Genomic DNA, 20,808 nt, shown 5'->3' on the forward strand with positions numbered 1-20,808 from the left:
TTTAAGGTATTCGTTAGACTAAAGCTTTAAGGAAAGGAAAATGTCACTCAAACAATGTATACATACAATTAAATCAAGTGATGTAATTGGCAGAGCACAATCAAATTAAGTGCTGCAATTGGCAGAGCACAATATTTTTAAGGAAAAGTGCCCAATGGTTAGTTCTAAATGTATATTTATAGACACATTTAGTTAGATAATTCAACTAAACACAGAGTTATGACCCTTTTAAGATCTGGCAGATACATGATCTCGGCACATAATCAGCGATTTCGTCACCCAATCAGTGATCTCATCGGAAGGTATTCGCTAACGTGCAACAATTAGCCTCATTCGGCAGTACCATACATGTTTGGGGATGACGATCTGATCACTTTGAGTGAATACTGATAGTGACTTTCCTTAAAATCAAAGATATTTGTGTTACATCGCTTCGGTTGTTGCCCTATAAGCAGTCTCAAACCAAACAGACGGTTGATTGAGTGAGGAGATCACTGATTAAGTCTTGGGATCAAGTATCCGCCAGATCTTAAAATGGTCATAACTCTTTAAAAAACAATTATAGTGAAAAAGAGGGAGTTGGGTCCGGGTGCCACACCCTCTATAATAAATGGAATTTTACGAAACTTTCATAAATTCTAAGTTTGACCCATACCTATATTCTCTGAAATTGTATTATAAACAACTAGAAAGTCGATTTCGTGAAAATTTCTTGAAGACCCCCTTAACTCTGTTTTGAGAAGTTGGTTTGTTATTAAATTCTAGAGAACTTCTTTAAATTTTCTATTTAAACACAAATATACATGATAACAAGCTCCTGTTTTGAAAGAACTATGTATTGAGGATGGTTTTCTTTATAATGTTTTGTCTCCATACAACTTTGCTGTTGAATGAGCTGTGCTACAGTAGCGTTGGTGAAATCGAATATCAATTTTAATCTTCAATTTAGTGGTCTACAGGTCTCTACATTGAGCAGTATTATGAAATGATATTGCAAAACATTTATGGCTGCACTGAAAGCGTTAAACATATGTACCTCATTAAATTGTCCCATCAACTGTGTAGGCTTAAATGTTTTTAATATAAGTTTTTTTCTCCTGCAATGACATACAATTCATTGTATTTTGTGTTTATCGGGTTTATAAATCATTTCATCCGTAGGTAAGTTAAACATCGACATGTGATAATCAAGTTCTGCTGAACATGGCAATGTGAAATGGGGGTATCTTATTGTGGTATCACTTGATAATGGTAAGATTTCTTGAGTTATCATATCAATTTTGTGATACTTACATTTAATTAAATTTGATCTGATTTAAATGATTATTTGGCTGAACAAACAAGCCATATTTACTTGTTAACAAGCATCTTGAAACTAATTTTCAGGAAATTGAGGGTCAAGAAATTGCAGATAAAAGTAAGTTTTCCAAGAGGTCCTCATTCAAGAAGTCAAAGCATAAGACTATTGAACCTATTCCTGTTGTTAAAGAAAATGAAAGTAACGGGGAAGCTGAAATTGTTGCTTCCAAGAAAGAACTGTCTTCTATATATTCATACAGGTTTGATTGTTGATAATTTTTGTTGATGATTTTATTTCATAGAATGCCTACAGAACATAATCGAATTTTCTTTAGCTGTCCAAATAATACTTCCTTCAAGAAAAAACCTGAAATCCGGGGGTGGCTTTTCCTATTATTTAAAAAACAGAAACCTGTATATGGTCAATTTATCTCAAGAGCACTCAAAGCTACAAACAATCTTTGCGCAAAATAACCGTTTTTAGCCATAATCGGACATTTGAGATTTTTAGGAAATCATAAGAAAACAATCAAATAAAACATTTTTGCACACATTATCAAATTCTTTCAGGAATGAGGAAAACCTTCTCATCAAACACCGACCAGGCAAGAGGTCTGTAACATTCAGCAGTGACCCAGTAAGGATTGAATATGCAGCACCTAGGACATTTACCCGTCACTACATTAAGTCTAACCACAAAAAGAAGAAAGATACTATCCATAGTGAAGGACTGATCATGCTTATGAATAACCCAGAAGTCTTACAACGCCTTGATCAGGATGCTGCAAAACCTGCTAAACCAGCTGACCAATCAACTCCTGATTCAGATCTAAGCCTCAAGCCTAACTTGAATGATCAAATAAAGATAAGCTTCTTTAAACCTCCTATTGCTGGTAGTTACGTTCCCTTATCCTCAATTAAAGATGGTAGTGATGGTGAAAGCAATTCTAGTGAAGAGAGTAGTGAGGAAAATGTTTATGTTGTGGGTCAGTCAGAGCATGACGAGGAATGTTTGAACATTCTTAGCAATGGTCTTGACGACGATGATGAAGAAGATGATAGCTTCTTTAGTAAATCAAATCCATTAAAAGAGACAAACATTGATGATGTTATTTTCAGTGCAAAAATGACAGAGGTCATTGAAAAATCCTCTCCCAGAAAATTCAAAGAAACAAGTCTGATTGAGCTTCCTGCTCCCCCGCCTCCTGCTCCCCTGCCTCTGGAACTTGCACCTGAACATGATCCTTCACTTGATCATGTACCACCTACTGCTGAAGAATCAGAGGAATCAGAGGAATCGTCCATGGGATCTGTTGACAGTGGCATACACGAAACTGGAACAGATCATGATAGCCCTGCAGAGGAACGCTTGCCAACAGTTTCTACTAAACCAATACCACCGCCAAAACCATCCACCTCTGCAGGTGAACTGCCCAAAAACAGTGTTGAAAAGTCTTCGCCTGATGAAATGTCTGCTTCAACCAAGCCAACCATTGCACTCAAGCCTAAACCACAAGTCACCCTACGGCACCAATTGACAACTAAGGAACAAGTTGTCACCAAACCCCAAGTTGTTGCTAAACCTCAGGTTGTTGCCCCTAAACCACAGGTTGTTGCTAAACCGCAGGTTGGTGCAGCTAAACCCCAAGTTGTTGCTAAACCGCAGGTTGTTGCTAAACCACAGGTTGTTGCTAAACCGCAGGTTGGTGCAGCTAAACCACAGGTTGTTGCTAAACCGCAGGTTGTTGCTAAACCACAACTTCATGTTCCTGCTCAGCCAAGGTGGCAGCGCCCAATTCCTACCCTGTCCAAACCATTGCAGCAAGTGTCACCTCAACCTATACAAGTAGAACAGGAAGAAGAAACTGATTCAGGAAGTGAAGAATCTGAAACTAGCAGTATTAGCAGTGATGATAGACCACCCTCACCTGATGGGCACGAAATGACCTACCTCCAGTACGATGAAGAGCCTATGCTACCCAAATACAAAAAAGATATCCAAATTGAGAAAATAGAGGAAGCTCTAAAAATCGGTCAACCTCCTAATTCTGATAACAATTCCCCTGTTCAAAACAGTGGACCCACACCTCCTAGTGATTTGCAGATGAGAGATGAGTTTGCTCCTATATTGAGACCAAAGGCCCCAACACCAGAAATTCCCAGAACGTCTCTCGAAAATTTCTTTGGTCCCAATTCAGATGGCTCTGTCAGGGATAGCAGACGTGACAGCAAACGAGATAGTCAACTATTAGAAAGACATGAAATGGAACAAAAACAACTGAGGGAACTACAGAAGCTAAAGCAAATAGAAGAGCAACAACTGAAAGACCTTAAGATGCAGCAAGAGATAGAAAAACAGAAACTTGTAGCTATTCAGGCTCAACAACACATCCAAAGGCAGATGGATATAAAGAGACAGCAAGAATTGCAACTACAGATTGAAAGAGAACAACTCCAAGAGTTGCAAAGGCACAGGGAATTACAGCAGATCCAAGAAATGCAAAGGTTGGAACTCATCAAAATTCAAGAAGAAGAAAGGAGGCGCGAAGTTGAAGCCCAACGTGAATACCAACGCCAGGTGGAAGAACAGAAACAAATGGACACAAAACTTAATTTGGACAGGGAGAGGGTCGAACAAGATCGCCAAGCTGAATTAGAAAGACATAGAACAGATGAATTAGAAAAACAGAAACAACTAGACCTCATCAAACAAATTGAAGCTGAAAAACAGAGACAGTTTGAGAAAGACAGGCAATGGCAATTAGAAGCTGAAAACTCGAAATATGCGCATCAAGCACAGCAAAGTGCACAGCTAAATGCTGATTTCGAGGACATAGACAGCCTGTTGGAGGGTCTAATGGAGCTAGATCCTATCATCAGTCAACAGAAACACAATCAGCAGCAACGACTTCAGCAATTTGGTGGGTAGTTATAGTGTTTACTTTCATTAAAAAACTTTATCTAGCTAAAATTGTTCAGGAACAATTAAATCATATCTGTAATAATCTTCTTTTTCTTTATAAGAAGTCAGGATAGGAATTCCTGGTTCAACATAATGTGATTTCAATAGGGCCTCAAAATGATGTTAACATTGTCCTTATTCATATAGGAAACAACTTTATCACGTACTCTAAAGTTAAGCTCCGTCATAATAATATAATATACTTGAAGCGAAAATATACGTCTCTCGGGCGATTCCGTTATTAGTATTTAAATCTATAGGTAAATAGGTACTGAAATTCTCTCATTAATTAATTAATTAATTAATTACTTACTAATTAGTACTTCAGTAATAATAATTAAATATGTTAATCTTGTTCCACCTGACCCTTGTTCCTTCAGAGGCGGAGTTAATTAGAAGTCGACAGCGTGAGGAAAAAAATAAGAGGGTAAGAGAGGAGGAGGAAGCGCGTGGACTGCAAAAAGAAAAAGAGCGCATTGAGAACTCTAAACTGGAAAATCAGCGCATATCTGCAGAAGATGCAGAGAAGAAGAAACTATCTGATCTGGAGGCCCTCAGAGAGCGCAAGAGGAAAATGAGAGAAATGTCATTGGACGAAGTGTTAAAGTTGCAAAAGGAGAAGAAGAAAGGTTCTCCCACCCCTTCAATCCGATCTGAGAGTATTTCCTACGCTAGCTTGAAAAGGAACTCTAATGAATCACTTCACAGTGTTTCTGCTAGTGAGTTGACTTTACGTTTTTAAAACAGGGGGGGGGGGGGGGGCAGGGGGCATAATCAGAGTGCAAACTTGTTGGAGGCCAAATTGAACTGCTTATATTATAATACTAGTGTAACCCGGCCTACGGCCGGGATTTCACTGCCGCAGTTAAAAAGGGTAGGAGTAATTACCCGCTGAGTCAAAACCCGGATTAGGCGAGCAATTCTATTCGGAGTGCCCTCACGTATCCAATAGTATGCTTAAAAGATAGTAATTCTTAATCAATAATCAATAGAAATTAACCCTTAACACCATGCACCACACCAGCCTATCATATTTGTGAACATGCATTACATTGTCGTATGAAAGTATGAACTCTCTCTACAGTCCAAACAGACCGTTTGAGCACTCCCTCCCCTAATAAGTTTATAGTATTATATGACCATGTAATATATACGCCATGTAATATATACGCTACATATGCAGAGAGAGAGAGAGCTAGCCCCGTAACTCTTGCCGTTCTTCTCAAGCCATTTTATGTAACATATTTTGTGGTACAAAACCATCAATTAAACCACTTACCACCGGCCGATTTTTATAAAATTTGCTTATTGGCTTCGTCAGAGTTTTGTCGGCACTATACCGAAAAAACCAGTCCCGTAACTATTACCGTTTTTTTTGTATAACCGTTCGGAAATTACACACAGACACACACACAGACACACACACAGACACACACACATTCTGGTGTTATTAAGTTGACTAGTGTAACCCGGCCTTCGGCCGGGATTTCACTGCCGCAGTTAAAAAGGGTAGGAGTAATTACCCGCTGAGTCAAAACCCGGATTAGGCGAGCAATTCTATTCGGAGTGCCCTCACGTATCCAATAGTATGCTTAAAAGATAGTAATTCTTAATCAATATTCAATAGAAATTAACCCTTAACACCATGCACACACCAGCCTATCATATTTGTAACCGTCGAACACAGACACAACACAGGACACACCACACAACACACACCATTCTGGTGTTATTAAGTTGACTAGTGTAACCCGGCCTCGGCCGGGATTTCACTGCCGCAGTTAAAAAGGGTAGGAGTAATTACCCGCTGAGTCAAAACCCGGATTAGGCGAGCAATTCTATTCGGAGTGCCCTCACGTATCCAATAGTATGCTTAAAAGATAGTAATTCTTAATCAATAATCAATAGAAATTAACCCTTAACACCATGCACCACACCAGCCTATCATATTTGTGAACATGCATTACATTGTCGTATGAAAGTATGAACTCTCTCTACAGTCCAAACAGACCGTTTGAGCACTCCCTCCCCTAATAAGTTTATAGTATTATATGACCATGTAATATATACGCCATGTAATATATACGCTACATAATATTATGCAGAGAGAGAGAGAGCTAGCCCCGTAACTCTTGCCGTTCTTCTCAAGCCATTTTATGTAACATATTTTGTGGTACAAAACCATCAATTAAACCATTTACCACCGGCCGATTTTTATAAAATTTGCTTATTGGCTTCGTCAGAGTTTTGTCGGCACTATACCGAAAAAACCAGTCCCGTAACTCTTACCGTTTTTTTTGTATAACCGTTCGGAAATTTCAAACATACACACACACACACACACACACACACACACACACACACGGATTTCTTGGTATTATGAAGGTTGATACATAATATTATTGAAAGGATTTCCTGGTCATCTTTCCTTAAACTATCGATATCTTCGCTTCACTTTCCCACAAATGAATTTAAACACTATATTGCCCTAAATCTAATAATCCATACGACCCCACTCCTGAGTGAAGATTGTGATATAATGTGATAATGTGATATGATGTTGTTATGTGATGTGGTATTGTGGTGTAGGTCTTACAGGTCAGTAACAACATCCCCGTAACCTGACCCTCAAATATCCTCTCCGCCTCCAGGTGGTTTTAATTATATCATTCCCTAACTTGGCCCACAGCCAGACTCTGTGTAGTGTACAACTTGGCACACAGCCAGACTCTGTGTAGTGTACTACTTGGCAGACAGCCAGACTCTGTGTAGTGTACAACTTGGCACACAGCCAGACTCTGTGTAGTGTACAACTTGGCACACAGCCAGACTCTGTGTAGTGTACAACTTGGCACACAGCCAGACTCTGTGTAGTGTATAACTTGGCACACAGCCAGACTCTGTGTAGTGTGCAACTTGGCACACAGCCAGACTCTGTGTAGTGTACAACGTGGCACACAGCCAGACTCTGTGTAGTGTACAACTTGGCACACAGCCAGACTCTGTGTAGTGTACACTTGGTACTAGTGTCTGCAACTTGTTATACTTTTAACACATTAAAGAGCTCTTTATAGCTGACAAGCATTGAACAATGAAGAGGTGAGAGTAGTCATTAATACAACAATGTACATTAGTAAAAATGTAGTAACTACTAACCAGTAATGTGTAAAATGTGATGTTCTACCTCTGTCAACCTGTCTAATATGTTTAATATTAATTATCCAATTAGTCCAATAACTGAAAGAGGAGCAGAAATATCAAATATGTTTGTAACAGTGTTTATAGTGACTACAATTGAACTAAGTGTCGAAATAAGTAAATCATGCTGTTTCCTTACCTAGGGTAGTAGGTTATTACGTTATTAGGGCCTTTTTCATATAATATCTAGCAGCCAGATAACAAACTGTCCTGTAATGTTAACGAACTAAGATGGGGGGCCGGGGGGCTAGATGAACCATGTAAGATGGGGGGGAGGCTAGGTGAACCATGTTAGGTCTTGTGGTACCAAACTTAGAGACCTTGCCATGAAAAGGAACAGTTACATATTAATTGTTTAAATACTTAGAATACTTTGACTTAAAACTTAGCTACATTTATAACATTCTCTTTACAAACCACCTCACACCAGTAAAACCATCCTCCGTTAACTACGTCACTCTACCCATTGTGTTTGCAGTAATGTCTACACTCCAGGATGCATTACATGTGTGGTATGTGTGGTATGTGCGGTGCTGAGCTGCTCCATTTCCTGGGTCAGTGCACGTCATAGAAGAGGGTTACCTGGCAACCAACTGCCATGGTTACTATGGTTACTACACTACTGGAGTAGTTAGTACTTACTGGACTATTATTCTGATTAAAAGAATGTGTCTATCTGGGAATTCCTATACACAAGGAACTAATCTAATACACCTTAACTATGCTCCTTAGATTGCACTGAAATATTGCACTGAAATATTGCACTGAAATATTGCACTGTCATATTGCACTGTAATCGGCTGTTGATTACGAGAATAAACTACATAGCAGCAAGACTTTAAAACCCGAATCTTTAGATATATATAATATATAGTTTTAATACTTTCAACACTACTATATAACAAATAATTTGAGGATGACTGTAAAGGTACATTTTACCGACATTTGAAGTCAAGGCGTTGTTTTACTGACAGTTGTGGCTGACTAACAATATATATATAAATATATGTAATATCTGTAATAATATATTTTAAAAAATAATAATTACGTTATGTTGCATAACTATCACTAGTCTTAGTGATCCCCGCTCTAGGATGACATAATGATTAACAGCTAATATCATTCTTCTGGGAAGAAAAAAAAACTTTATCTAGCTAAAATTGTTCAGGAACAATTAAATCATATCTGTAATAATCTTCTTTTTCTTTATAAAAAGTCAGGATAGGAATTCCTGGTTCAGCATAATGTGATTTCAATAGGGCCTCAAAATGATGTTAACATTGTCCTTATTCATATAGGAAACAACTTTATCACGTACTCTAAAGTTAAGCTCCGTCATAATAATATAATATACTTGAAGCGAAAATATACGTCTTCTGGGAGTTTAAATCGTCACTTCAATTTCACAGTAAAGACGATGTCACAGTTAAGACAATGTCACAGTTAAGACAATGTCACAGTTAAGACAATGTCACAGTTAAGACAATGTCACAGTTAAGACAATGTCACACTTAAGACAATGTCACAGTTAAGACAATGTCACAGTTAAGACAATGTCACAGTTAAGACAATGTCACAGTTAAGACAATGTCACAGTTAAGACAATGTCACAGTTAAGACAATGTCACAGTTAAGACAATGTCACAGTTAAGACAATGTTACAGTTAAGATAATGTCACAGTTAAGACAATGTCACAGTTAAGACAATGTCACAGACAATAACTTAAAACTATTCGATTTATTGGGGTGATGTACAGGATAAAACATAAATTGCCAATGAAGGCCCGTTTACAGATTTTCCAAAATTTTGTTCAGTCCCATTTAAACTTCTGCTCACTTGTATGGGGATTTGCTTCAAAATCTCTTATAGAATCTCTTTTTGCTAAACAAAAACAAGGTATTAGGGCAGTTATGGCCGGAAATGTGAACTACTACTACAAGGACGGAAAACTGCCAGAGCACACAAAACTAGCATTTAAAGAACACGAGGTCTTAACCTTTCAAGGGGTTATCGTTAAAAACGCACTTATTTTAATGCACAAAGTTCGAAATATGTCTAGTTTGTTACCTAAATCGATTTCAGAACTTTTCCCTCCTAACACACCCAAACAAGGAACGACACACGAACAAAACTTAGACTGGTTATCAATTTACTCACAGACTGACCTGAGATCTAGCATCTTTTATAAAGGCCCAATGCTCGCTATTTCAGAGCATAACACTCGCATTACATGCCCATCCAGTATATTTTCTATCAACATATATAAGAATTCGTGAAAAAAAGTACTACTAGACTTGCTAAGTGCTGGCTGCAACGACGAATGGCCACCATTTTTACTCCACAACCTACCCGGATTACGTAAATCACAAAGAACATAGTCAATAATCACTCAAAACCAAACTCATACAGCTCAAATTAAACAATCTGAATCAGGACAACATTTCAAACCACCTGCCATTCTAACAGCACATTCCTTATTTCACTGCCACATAGCGCATATCTACACTGATAACACACCTAATTGCGGTGAGGCAGCATCATAAAGTTACTAATATCAAATATGTCTGCAGATCAGGGCCAGTCGACTCGACCAATAAAATTTTAATTGAATAGTTTTAATAGATAACATTACAATTATAATCTGCGTGCCCCTCGGGGATGAATATTTAACTTATTTCAATTATATATTACTTTTGAGTAAACATTGGCTGGTACTACGGACCAGTCCCCCAATCAATCAATCATTCGTAATATTGATATGACGTAAAGGTGGTCACCCTAATAAGCTGTAATATATGTATTAATATAATTACTTTATAATTATATTAATAACACTAGTATTAATATAATTACACTGAAACATTATAACCTACTCCTTCATCATGAAATGATGAAGTGTGTGATAACTCGCTTATAAAGAGCATGGAATGAACGTCGAACTATATAATAGATATTATATAGTGGTACAGCTGTATGATATGACACATTCTTTGCAAGCATCACTTTCATTGAGCTAATCATATGACTGACTGCTTGATGAATTATCCGTACAGATGCTGTGAAGTTAAGTAATTCCAGGCAATGTTGAACAATCTGTCAGGACACGTGTTAGTCCGCCCCCCACCCCCCCCCCCCCCCCCCCCGGCGGCAAACTGAACATAACATAAAACTGAATAAGGGATTTTGAGTAGAGTTGCAAGTGAGTTACTAAAGATACTACACATGCAGTGCTGTTGCAATCTCCCCTAGAGATTTAAGGTGATGACACATTGAACAACATTTAACATTTAGCTTCTGCTGCCTATAGAATATACTGCTAGGGAGGTGAGGTATGTTTTGTGCACGTGACAGGAGTTAACCAATCAGCTTTAACAAACACCTGTCACATGTGTAAGTGCTGCTTTGCCAGCAGAATCCACATATATTACTATAACCTTAATCCTTACATCACAGAATCAGTATCATTACCTTGTTCCTAAAAAATATTTACAATCCAGCCTGAATTCTTTGCGAACAATTTTGTTCGTGAAACTTTTTTCTGAGAAACCAACAAACACGGGTGACAACCACCCACGGCATACTTTACTTGGGTGCTTTACTTGTAGCTAATGTCTCTCCTGAACTACTGATTGGTAAGGTGTTGCCCATAAGGAACCCCCACCCCCCAATGGAACAGTACATGATTGTCATTATATAATGTGTTCAAATATTCCACCTCTATATTTTAATTAGGAGAGTTAAAATTAAAATATTCTGACCTGTGAACCAATCTGGAAGCTTTATAATACCTTAGTAAGTGGCGACTCAGCTGTGTTGTACTCTTTTCAAATGAGCTAATGAAGTACCGTCTACCTCACACAGTAGTTGTCATGGTTACCTGTGTAGTTGTCATGGTAACCACAGTAGCCTTTATTACTTAGTTAAATACCTTACACTGCCCTAGTTAACATTGTGTTATGATATGTTATAGTGGGTCTAGTGACAGTGGTGTTATAATAATAGGTGTTTAGTACTTCAGTATCTTATGTGTTATTATGCGTATTCTAAAAATCTGCACTGTATTTTAAACAAATTGTTTCTAAATTGTTCCTAAAGTTACAATCTTGTAAGATTGAGCCACAAGTGGAACACAAGTGGAACACAAGTGGACATTTCCTCAATATTGTACATTTTGATTTTAACGTAAACCGTTATCAGGTTTAGATAGAGCTAGTACAGGGCCGCGTAACCAAGGTAACCAGATGATAGCACCAATATCCCTGCTACATGAGATAATAAACCCCTACACTCAAACTGTACAGGTCAGTGTTCATATTTGTTTGTTATTATACTAGAATACAAATAACTAGATGTATAGCTTTTTAGGTGTTAGCGCATACTACAGAATATGAATTAGAAATAAAATAAAATCGAGGACCGAAAACTAAAATTTTAGATAAAGTTGTATGATTACTATTTAAAATGTTCCTTGTTCGTTCTAACTGTTCTCATTATCCAGGAAGAACCTGCAGAATCATCTCGTTCACTACCGGTTATAGTAGACAACCTGTTGGTGACCTCACCTGATCTACCACCCAGAACCGATCTAGGGAACAGCAAACCATCCTCCTCTCCTAACACAACTTTAAACAGGACAGACACTCCACTCCATCTAGCTGATATAAAGACAAAGTTAGAGCCTTGCAGCGCTACTCCTAGACCCCCAATTGATAACGCTTCCCCCAACTCGCTAGTAGACCCTTATATAGTTACTGCTAAGATAGAATCTTACCCTGGCTCACAGCATGTAACTCCTGCATGGTCTCCCAATACAGTTAAGGTATGTTTTAGTTAATTACATTATTAGTTCAAATGGTTCGCACCTTAATTCAATATACTGTCTGAAATATTGTTTTTTGTGTAGAAGTGTATAGAATAGATCAATGACTATAATGTTATGTGAATATGTTGAATGTTTTGTCCTTATGTGGCCAAGGAAACAAAGTTATATTCAGCTTAGTCACGATATTACAGTATTAAATCTTTTAAATTTCCATTTTACTACTTTCTGTTTAAACGACTCACTACTTGTCATAAAAAGCGAGTGAAATGTCGTAATTAATTTGATTTTTAACCCGATACTAGTCAAGATATTTCAAGGTTTGTTACGTGCGCGTTTAACTTGTGACATGCTGGTCGTTTTCAGATACCTTAGTTCCCAAAATTTTGTGTGCCATTATATTGAGCACAATTTATTTGAGCCCGAAAAATTTGGGCAGAAAATTTGAACTCATTTGGGCGACCGAAAATTTGGGCACAAATTCTTCGAAAAATGAACGATTTTCCACTAAAATTTCAGTTAGATATTTGCCTTAGTTCATTATTATTCCTTACTATTCCAGTCATTTTGCTTTAAATTTTAAGCATGTAGGTGGTAGTCTGAGTTGTTTCACATTATGAAATTTACGATCTGCCCAGTAACTACTAAAAAAATACAGTGATGATGGCACAGTACAAATGATAGATTATATACAATAGTGATATTTAGTCTCTCAATCAGATAGTTTAGTCTACTTACACGCAGCATATCTTATCATACCCCCTTTCACATACAATTATCATTATGACGCCTCACCCAGATGGTCGAAAGGTTGGGAAGAAAATTAGAAGGTTTACATCAATGATCTATCAAACTAAGCGACACATACGCTTAGCTTTGGGTGAAAAACAAAGGTGTACATAATTGTGTGTAGCGAACTACTGTAAACCCGGACAAAGGTCAAGTCTAATTTTAATTAACCAGACATTCATTTAAAATATAAGCCTTTTTACTTGGTCAAGCCATGAATGACAGATTAGAAAACTAAAATTTCAAATATTATTTCACTTGGATATGAAGAAAAGCCATCTTTCTATATATAGATTTCAGGGCCACAGGCCAAATGCCAAAAGTTTGGTTAGCAAAAATTTAGCAGACGGAAAAGATTTATGCAATTAATTTGGCCTGCAAAAAAATTTGGGCGAGAGGCCCGCTCAAATTTTTTGTCGCCCAAATTTTTGGGAATTAAGGTAGTTGCTGCGCTCTTCGTTAACAAATGGGGCCAAAAACTCAATACATATTTTTCCACTAGCAGAATATGACGTAACTGTAATAAAAGGATTATCGCAGCACTTCTGTTATCCTCCTACGCGCGCCACTGCGCGGCTCGACCCACGAGATTTAGCTGTTTTGTCACATTTTCTTGATCTATTAAAAAGTTCCAAGCTAATTTCACGACAGGGAGGCATGTACGTCATGAAATTTACTGTACACGCATGCCAACATGATCAGGTGGCTAATATTGTTCACTACGTTGACGGTCCATTAATGTGGCTCTTGCTATATGTTGGTTCAGACGAATTAATTATCATATAATCAAGTTTATTTTTTAGTTTAGTACGCTGTCATCTGGTCACACAAAATGCAACTTATATTGCAATACCATTGTTCCATTAGTTGTATGTCAAAATTATGTCATTGTAATTTTACATGGCTGTAATTTTGCAACGCTTAATTTCTATATGCACTACTAGAACCCGTGGTCGAAAGCTTTTTGTTCGAGGAAATTAAACAATCAGTTATGATTTAATCTTCTCTTCATCCTCTAGCTTTGTACTGTAGTATGGATTTTATTTGATCATGACGACAAAGTTTGTAAGGTTTCAGATCCCCTTAACCTGGGGGACCCCAAGGCTATTATGTTCATCTTATAAAGATCGGCGGAAATGACAGGCTGAGCGCCGCCCAGGTAAGATTCCCTAAACGATACTTCTACCGCATCGAAAAATATCAATCACACCCAAAGTATGACATAGTGATATCGTGAGTGTAAACGATGAGCTATTTATGAGGTATCATCGTATAAAGCATTGCAACACGCGTTGCTAGTCTGTTCTTGCTCGTGCAATCTCTTGCTAAGCAACGACGCCCAGGATAACCTTTGAAGAAATTAACGCCATTATTCAAACGTTTATTTTACCTCACTTCCGACGTTAATTATAGAAATCTAAAGCCTTAATCAAAATTCAACCCTGCTAAAAATCGCGAGGTTTCAACTCCATGGCGAGCTGAAATTGGTGACATAGAAGAGTAGGTTTTTGGTCGATTTTCTGTGTGTTTTTTTTTTCTATGCCCCTGTTGCCGGGGTGATTTCGTCAAGTTTAAAATATAACATAGATACGGAATCCGAATACTTACAACCTTGTCGTCATTGTCAAATAAAATCCATACTTTCTACAGTTATAACAGCTACAGTGTCAGTATAACGAGCTATACTAGACGATGAAAAGATTATATAATTATATTAAAACATAACTGATTTATAAAACTTCCTCGAACTAGCGGGTTTCTAGTAATATATGATTATTAATTGAATTTTCAATTAAAATTAAAATAATCATGGTAAAATGCTGACAATATTCAACTATAGGCGAAGCAGCAGGAGCAATGGTTGGATATAGACGATCTGTTAGCAGACGTACAGTCTATGATAACGGACAACAGGTCGGGACAGCCTGCCAGTACCTCCACGTATAGTCCTCCTCTCTCGTTCTATCAACACCTCTACCTCTAGTTACAATGAAGTGTTCGACGCTCCTCTCCCCACTGCCCCCTAAAGTCCCAAGCAGACCCAACTCTCCCAACTCCGTCCAACAACCTCCCTCTCCCTGCTAGAACATTCTCAGCCCTCCTCTCAGCCCACGCGTTGCTTCACCAGCAGCTCTAAACACACCACCACGCTCCCCTCAAATACCCACCAGGTCCAACTTATCGGACTCCGAAGGAGTAACCCTTCCTCTGAGACGGAGGTTATTCCGCGCTCTAACTCAGATGGAGCTCAGTTCAAGATATCAGCTTTTCCAGAACTTCCAACCAACACCAAACCCTCACGAGCAAGCCATTAGAAGGAGGAGCAGTATTGAAGATCTTAACCGCAGGACAGAGCAACTCTCTCTACAGAGAAACCAGGTAAACTTTAACTTACTTAAAGCAGTGATAGAGCTTGCTTCTTTCAGTACAATGCACATTTACATTTTACAGTGTGACAAGCAGTCAACAGAACTTCAAATACCTTACGAGACATATTTATGTTTGACACAATTCCGGTGACCTAAATGAATTGGGAACGAAAATATGGGAATTTTTTCCGAAAACAGCCACATTTCGTACCCCAAATTAAATAATGGTATTTGCCATTTGGGGATTTATTTACAAAAATGAAACCCAATATTTGAGAAAATTAAATACAAAGATCTTCTCTGATCAGCTGTTTCATCTTGTAAACAATTTTACCGGACCTCTGAAAGTTAACCTCAACTTAACTTATAATCCTCCAGAGGGTATAGGAGACCGACAGTGTTTATTATCTTTCACTACTTCCGAAATTTTCATAAAGTAGTGATAGAGCTTGCCTCTTTTTATTGGAACGTGTCCAAAATCATTTTAACGCAATTCATGATCGAATACTAGTGTTCATTAATTGTTTGATGAATCATATTTATAACTTACTATATAATTGATATTAAGTTGATCGTAAATCGATTAGGGGTCGTTCACATATTACGTAATCAGCCGAGGGTGGGGGGTTTTCAAATGCTTACGGTTGATTACGGGGGGGGGGGGGGGGGTTTGGTCGTTGATAACGTAATCAAAATTTCAATTTTTTACCGATTTTCGAAATAACAATTGGACAATTTTCGTTAATTATGTAATCAAAATTTTCGTTTTTAAAACCAATTTTCGTTTAGTAAGTGCTTTGCGATTATTTCATCATCCATTGTGATAGCTTTTAATAAATAAATGGCTCAACATGAACATGTAATAGATAGTAATAAAATTAGTCTAATCTTGATTACGTAATATAGTAGGGGGGTTGGGTCTTGATTACGGGGGGGGGGGGGGGGGGGTTGGGTCAAACATTGATTACGTAATATAGGGGGGGGGGGGTTCGGTCTTGATTACGGTTGATTACGGAGGGCTTACGGAGGGGGGGGGGGTAAAAATTGCCAATATATTGATTACGTAATATGTGAACGACCCCTTAAGTCATGATTAAGGAAAATACGTGAAAAATAATTTTTTGATGGTGACCTACATTTTGGTAGTCCGATAATATGGTGTTTCTTTCCGAAAAACCACCGACTTTCGTACCATTTAAATATGTCTCGTAAGGTACTATACTATACAACTACTATACAACTATTATTCGTTGTAATAAAACTGGATGGTGCAATAAATCAGCGTATATATGGATCTTTTGTTAAAGACATTTCGATTCGATAATAAATTTATTACGGAGTATGTTTACTTACATGAGCCGATAGGTATGACTTTGTGAACATGTACACGTATCTTGCTAAATTGTATTTGTGACGATATAATGCGCTCTGTTATCAGTGAAGTTTTTTTTACGTGAAAATGGAGATATCCTTTCACCAAGCATATCGGAGCAACGAAAGTTGCTTTTCGTGGACTTCGACTATATAGGAAACTAAAAAAGTAGAATCACTTGAAACTTTCTGTAGATTTGAGAAACAGGTAGAAGGAAATTTCAGAGATTTGTTGACGATTGTTAACTATTTTGTGAACTGTAACAAGTTGTACTTCGGCGTTAAAGAGCACCCAACAGGTCCAAGAAACGCTGTAAATTGTTTACTTCACATTACAAAGTATATTTTAATTAATACCCTACTATTAGTTAGTAATTAGTTACTCCTTCAGTCGTATACCAGCTCCTTCAGATCAAGACAAGGAGACGTGTATCCTTTAGCCCCCCAGCCTAAAGGTAAGTGTATGAATGGGTTATAAATGATGTTATTTTATACGATAATATTATCTCCCCTCATAGTTTTGAGATTACCTCTGGTGTATATCGCTATTTGAAACCAGAGGCGGAGAGGGGGGGTTCACTACACTCTTTAGTTTTAGTCTGATGTTCTGCACATGTGTAATTGAACTAATATCACCTTTGTTGTTATTTGTTCATACTTTTGCACCTTTTTAACTACACAACACAGTGAAATCCAGCCAAAGGCCGGGTTGCACTAGTATTATATACATATTATACATTATACATCCACAAATAACTTCTAGTATTAGCAAGTTGGATATTGAGTATTTTAGTATGGTTATTGGTTACATCAAATTAGTTTCAACTAAGATGAAAAAACTCTACAATGAAAAACTATAACGATCAACAAAGATATAATTTCAGAACCAACATTAACGACTAACGTGACTGTACCATTCTACCAGCCTCAAAAGATGTACCAGCGCGCCCCACCATCTACCTTACCATCTACTCTACCCTCTACCCTACCGCCACCCCCGCAAGGGTATGGGTACCCCAGCCCACCTTCTCAGTACGCTACACATCAGTACGGCACCATGCCTGGAGGTGCCGGACATCAGTACGACACCATGCCCGGCTACTCCAGCCCACCCCTCAACCAAGTGTACCCGGTTAACTCTGCCCCGCCGCCCTTACCTCGGCGACACAACTCTGATAAAGTAGCCAAACACCACACCGTGGTGTAAAGGTCCTGTTTTGTGCTGTTTATACAGCACTTATCTTCGTGGGCAATCAAACTTTTGAGTTTTCGTGCTTTTCACCAAATAATCGAAATAATAAGAATTTTAATATGAAATTTGAGAGCATATAAATGAGGAAGAAGTAGAGTATTAGGGAATTTGCAGTTTTCTTGTATCAAGTGGTTGTTTGAAAATTCACGGTTATTTGGTGGGTGCACTATAATAAAATTCTCGAGAATAGGATGTTAAACACTGTAAAGTGTAGATCGATAAAAGGCGAGATGTTGCATAATCTATGTATACTTAAACGAATTCTATTGAATATCTTATATTTTGCTCTATAAATTAAAATTTACAAGCGCTATTTTTCAGCTGTTTTAAGGAAAGTTGCAGTTTGAACTAATGTTGTAAATAAGTTTGAAGAAGGTGGAATTTTATAATAGGATTTGAAATGCACTTCATACCGTCTGTTCTGATGAGTTCCATTCACTGCACCATATACCCCCTACACTATATACCCCCTACACTATATAGTATATACCCCCCTACACTATATACCCCCTACACTATATACCCCTACACTATATAGTATATACCCCCCTACACTATATAGTATATACCCCTACACTATATACCCCCTACACTATATACCCCCTACACTATATACCCCCTACACTATATACCCCCTACACTATATAGTATATACCCCCTACACTATATACCCCCCTACACTATATAGTATATACCCCCTACACTATATACCCCCCTACACTATATAGTATATACCCCCTACACTATATACCCCCCTACACTATATAGTATATACCCCCTACACTATATAGTATATACCCCCTACACTATATACCCCCTACATTATATAGTATATACCCACCTACACTATATACCCACCTACACTATATACCCTCTCAATGCGACCCATCCTTCTCACACGGTTAATCTGAAAAATCCTGTGTAAAATATTTTAGCTATAATAACGTTGGCTCATTTAATTGAGTCATACCGTATTTAATTAAAATTGCGATCGTGATTGTAAGTCGGAGCTCAGTCATTTTAAATCTACTACTGTTTAAGAATTGAAATATTATTAAATCAGATGGGTTGAAAATATATTCTTTTATGAGGGTTTAACTTTGAGCGTGCTGAATTCCTTTAATCAAGATTCTTGTATAATTTTAGTATTTTAAAGAATGTAAAAATAAATTATGTCTCTTGCTCTATAAACTGTATTACACAGAATGTGTATAATCATGACTGAGTCAAACTCTACAGCCATTAGAAGAGCGGCAGTTTTGGCTGCCCTTTAGCAATGAGCGTAATAATTGTAATGTAAGTGCGTATAAAAGTGCCCACTTTAATTCGTTTATTGAAAGTGTTTCCAAAATTCGTGGTACTATGTTTCATATGATATGTCATTATTATCACAAACATGTATTATTTGTAAATCAATCAATTTATAGAACAATTACAATTTCACCGCACAACCAATATATTATTACTGGGCCGCGCTCAGCCTGTCATTCCGCCGAATCTCTATTCGTTTATCTCTATATGTTTATGAACATAATAGCCTGAGGTCCCCAGGTAAATATATTATTGATAATATACGTTTCCACTAAAAACAGGATTACAATTTTTAAATTAGGATGTGGAAGTAGTTTTGTTGGATGTACTTTGTATTGTACTTTGGGTGCTGATCCCGAAAGCACTTGTCATACGTTGTATGACCCGCCAAGCATAGTGAAACGACCGTGGGGGGTCACGACGTGATACAAGAAAGCACAATAGCGTAAGTAGCTTTTTGACGATGTGCCTCGAAAATTGAAAATGATCTTAAACGATTCCCCGCGTTCGATTTTTTTTCGATAAAAGTCTACTTGGTGCAGAAAAATGCCACAGACATATTTCAAATTATAGACATATTTCATATCAAATTGGATGTGCTTTCGGTGGATATTTAACCGGCGGTGGTACTCGATTGACGATGTCAACCCTCCCATATCGTTGCTCTGCGAATTTTAATTAATACTAATAGATCAACGATCCAGTCAATTCGATGCGAAGTAAAAATTGACGGATGTTACTCGTCTAAATTTCTTCGAAGTAGCGCGCGCCGTTGATTCACGATGTCAATCCTTCGCATCTCGCCGATCTGCATACGTGTGGTTGCGAGAAGCATTATTTGATGCGCGCGCGACCCAGTAGTGCATCGCGCTACAACACGCGCCGCTTTCTTCTAGAAATATTAGCGCGCGCCGGGCCAGACCATTAACAATGGTCAAATTACCTGAGGACCCCAGGCTATTATGTTCATTAAGATTAGGCGGAATGACAGGCTGAGCGCGGCCCAGTAATGGTCAAAGTAAGAATTGATTGACGATGTCAATTCATCTCAGCTCGGCGTTGTAGCGCAATGCGTTACTGTGCCGCGCCGAGCTGCCATGAATTGACATCGTCAATTAAAGCTCGGCGCGGCACAGTAACGCATCGCGCTACAAAATAAGAATGAATCAAAGCGGCAAAGTCCTTTTAATATAAGGGTGATACTCGTGAAATATTTGTTTCAAATACTGTCGACGAGTTTGACGGATGTTACTTTTCTAAATTTCTTCGCGCCGCTTTCTTCTCGAAAGTTAGTGCTATACGATGGCAAGTGCTACGAAGTAGCGTGCGCCGGGCAAGACCATTACTGATTAAGCGAAAGGGTTCTGGTTAGAGCACTAGACATGTGCATAGGTAGAGCCTGTGTCACATTCGGAGGTCGCGCACTACTGCAAGCGA

At 38.0% G+C, this 20,808-nt stretch overlaps 3 protein-coding genes across 5 annotated transcripts in view; all 3 read left to right on the forward strand.

Annotated features, from left to right (window-relative positions):
• Positions 1 to 1,159: 1,159 nt before the first annotated feature.
• On the forward strand, positions 1,160 to 19,230 carry LOC134813111 (inner centromere protein-like). 3 transcript variants are annotated; one of them, XM_063820795.1, is made up of 10 exons: positions 1,160 to 1,251; positions 1,387 to 1,559; positions 1,870 to 2,947; positions 2,984 to 4,220; positions 4,642 to 4,980; positions 11,658 to 11,761; positions 11,959 to 12,279; positions 14,909 to 15,447; positions 17,200 to 17,263; positions 17,693 to 19,230. In XM_063820795.1, exons 1-8 carry the CDS (start codon positions 1,249 to 1,251, stop codon positions 15,050 to 15,052), a joined length of 3,399 nt encoding a protein of 1,132 aa, XP_063676865.1. In that variant the 5' UTR covers positions 1,160 to 1,248; the 3' UTR covers positions 15,053 to 15,447; positions 17,200 to 17,263; positions 17,693 to 19,230. The 3 variants fall into 3 exon arrangements, with proteins under 3 accessions (XP_063676865.1, XP_063676866.1, XP_063676864.1); XM_063820796.1 differs by having other exon boundaries at positions 3,041 to 4,220; XM_063820794.1 differs by having other exon boundaries at positions 1,870 to 4,220.
• Positions 8,347 to 20,808, forward strand: part of LOC134813112 (vam6/Vps39-like protein) — a 62,028-nt gene continuing 49,566 nt past the window's right edge. The window contains exon 1 of the mRNA XM_063820797.1: positions 8,347 to 8,372. The gene's annotated coding sequence lies outside the window, so the exon portion shown is untranslated. The remainder of the gene's footprint in view (positions 8,373 to 20,808) is intronic.
• LOC134813261 (uncharacterized) lies at positions 15,310 to 18,015 on the forward strand. Its single transcript, XM_063820950.1, has 3 exons — positions 15,310 to 15,447; positions 17,200 to 17,263; positions 17,693 to 18,015. Exons 1-3 carry the CDS (start codon positions 15,310 to 15,312, stop codon positions 18,013 to 18,015), a joined length of 525 nt encoding a protein of 174 aa, XP_063677020.1.

Source organism: Bolinopsis microptera, chromosome 3 (assembly GCF_026151205.1).
Source record: "Bolinopsis microptera isolate Bmic1 chromosome 3, MBARI_Bmic_1.0, whole genome shotgun sequence".
In the NCBI taxonomy this organism is placed as follows: Eukaryota; Metazoa; Ctenophora; class Tentaculata; order Lobata; family Bolinopsidae; genus Bolinopsis; species Bolinopsis microptera.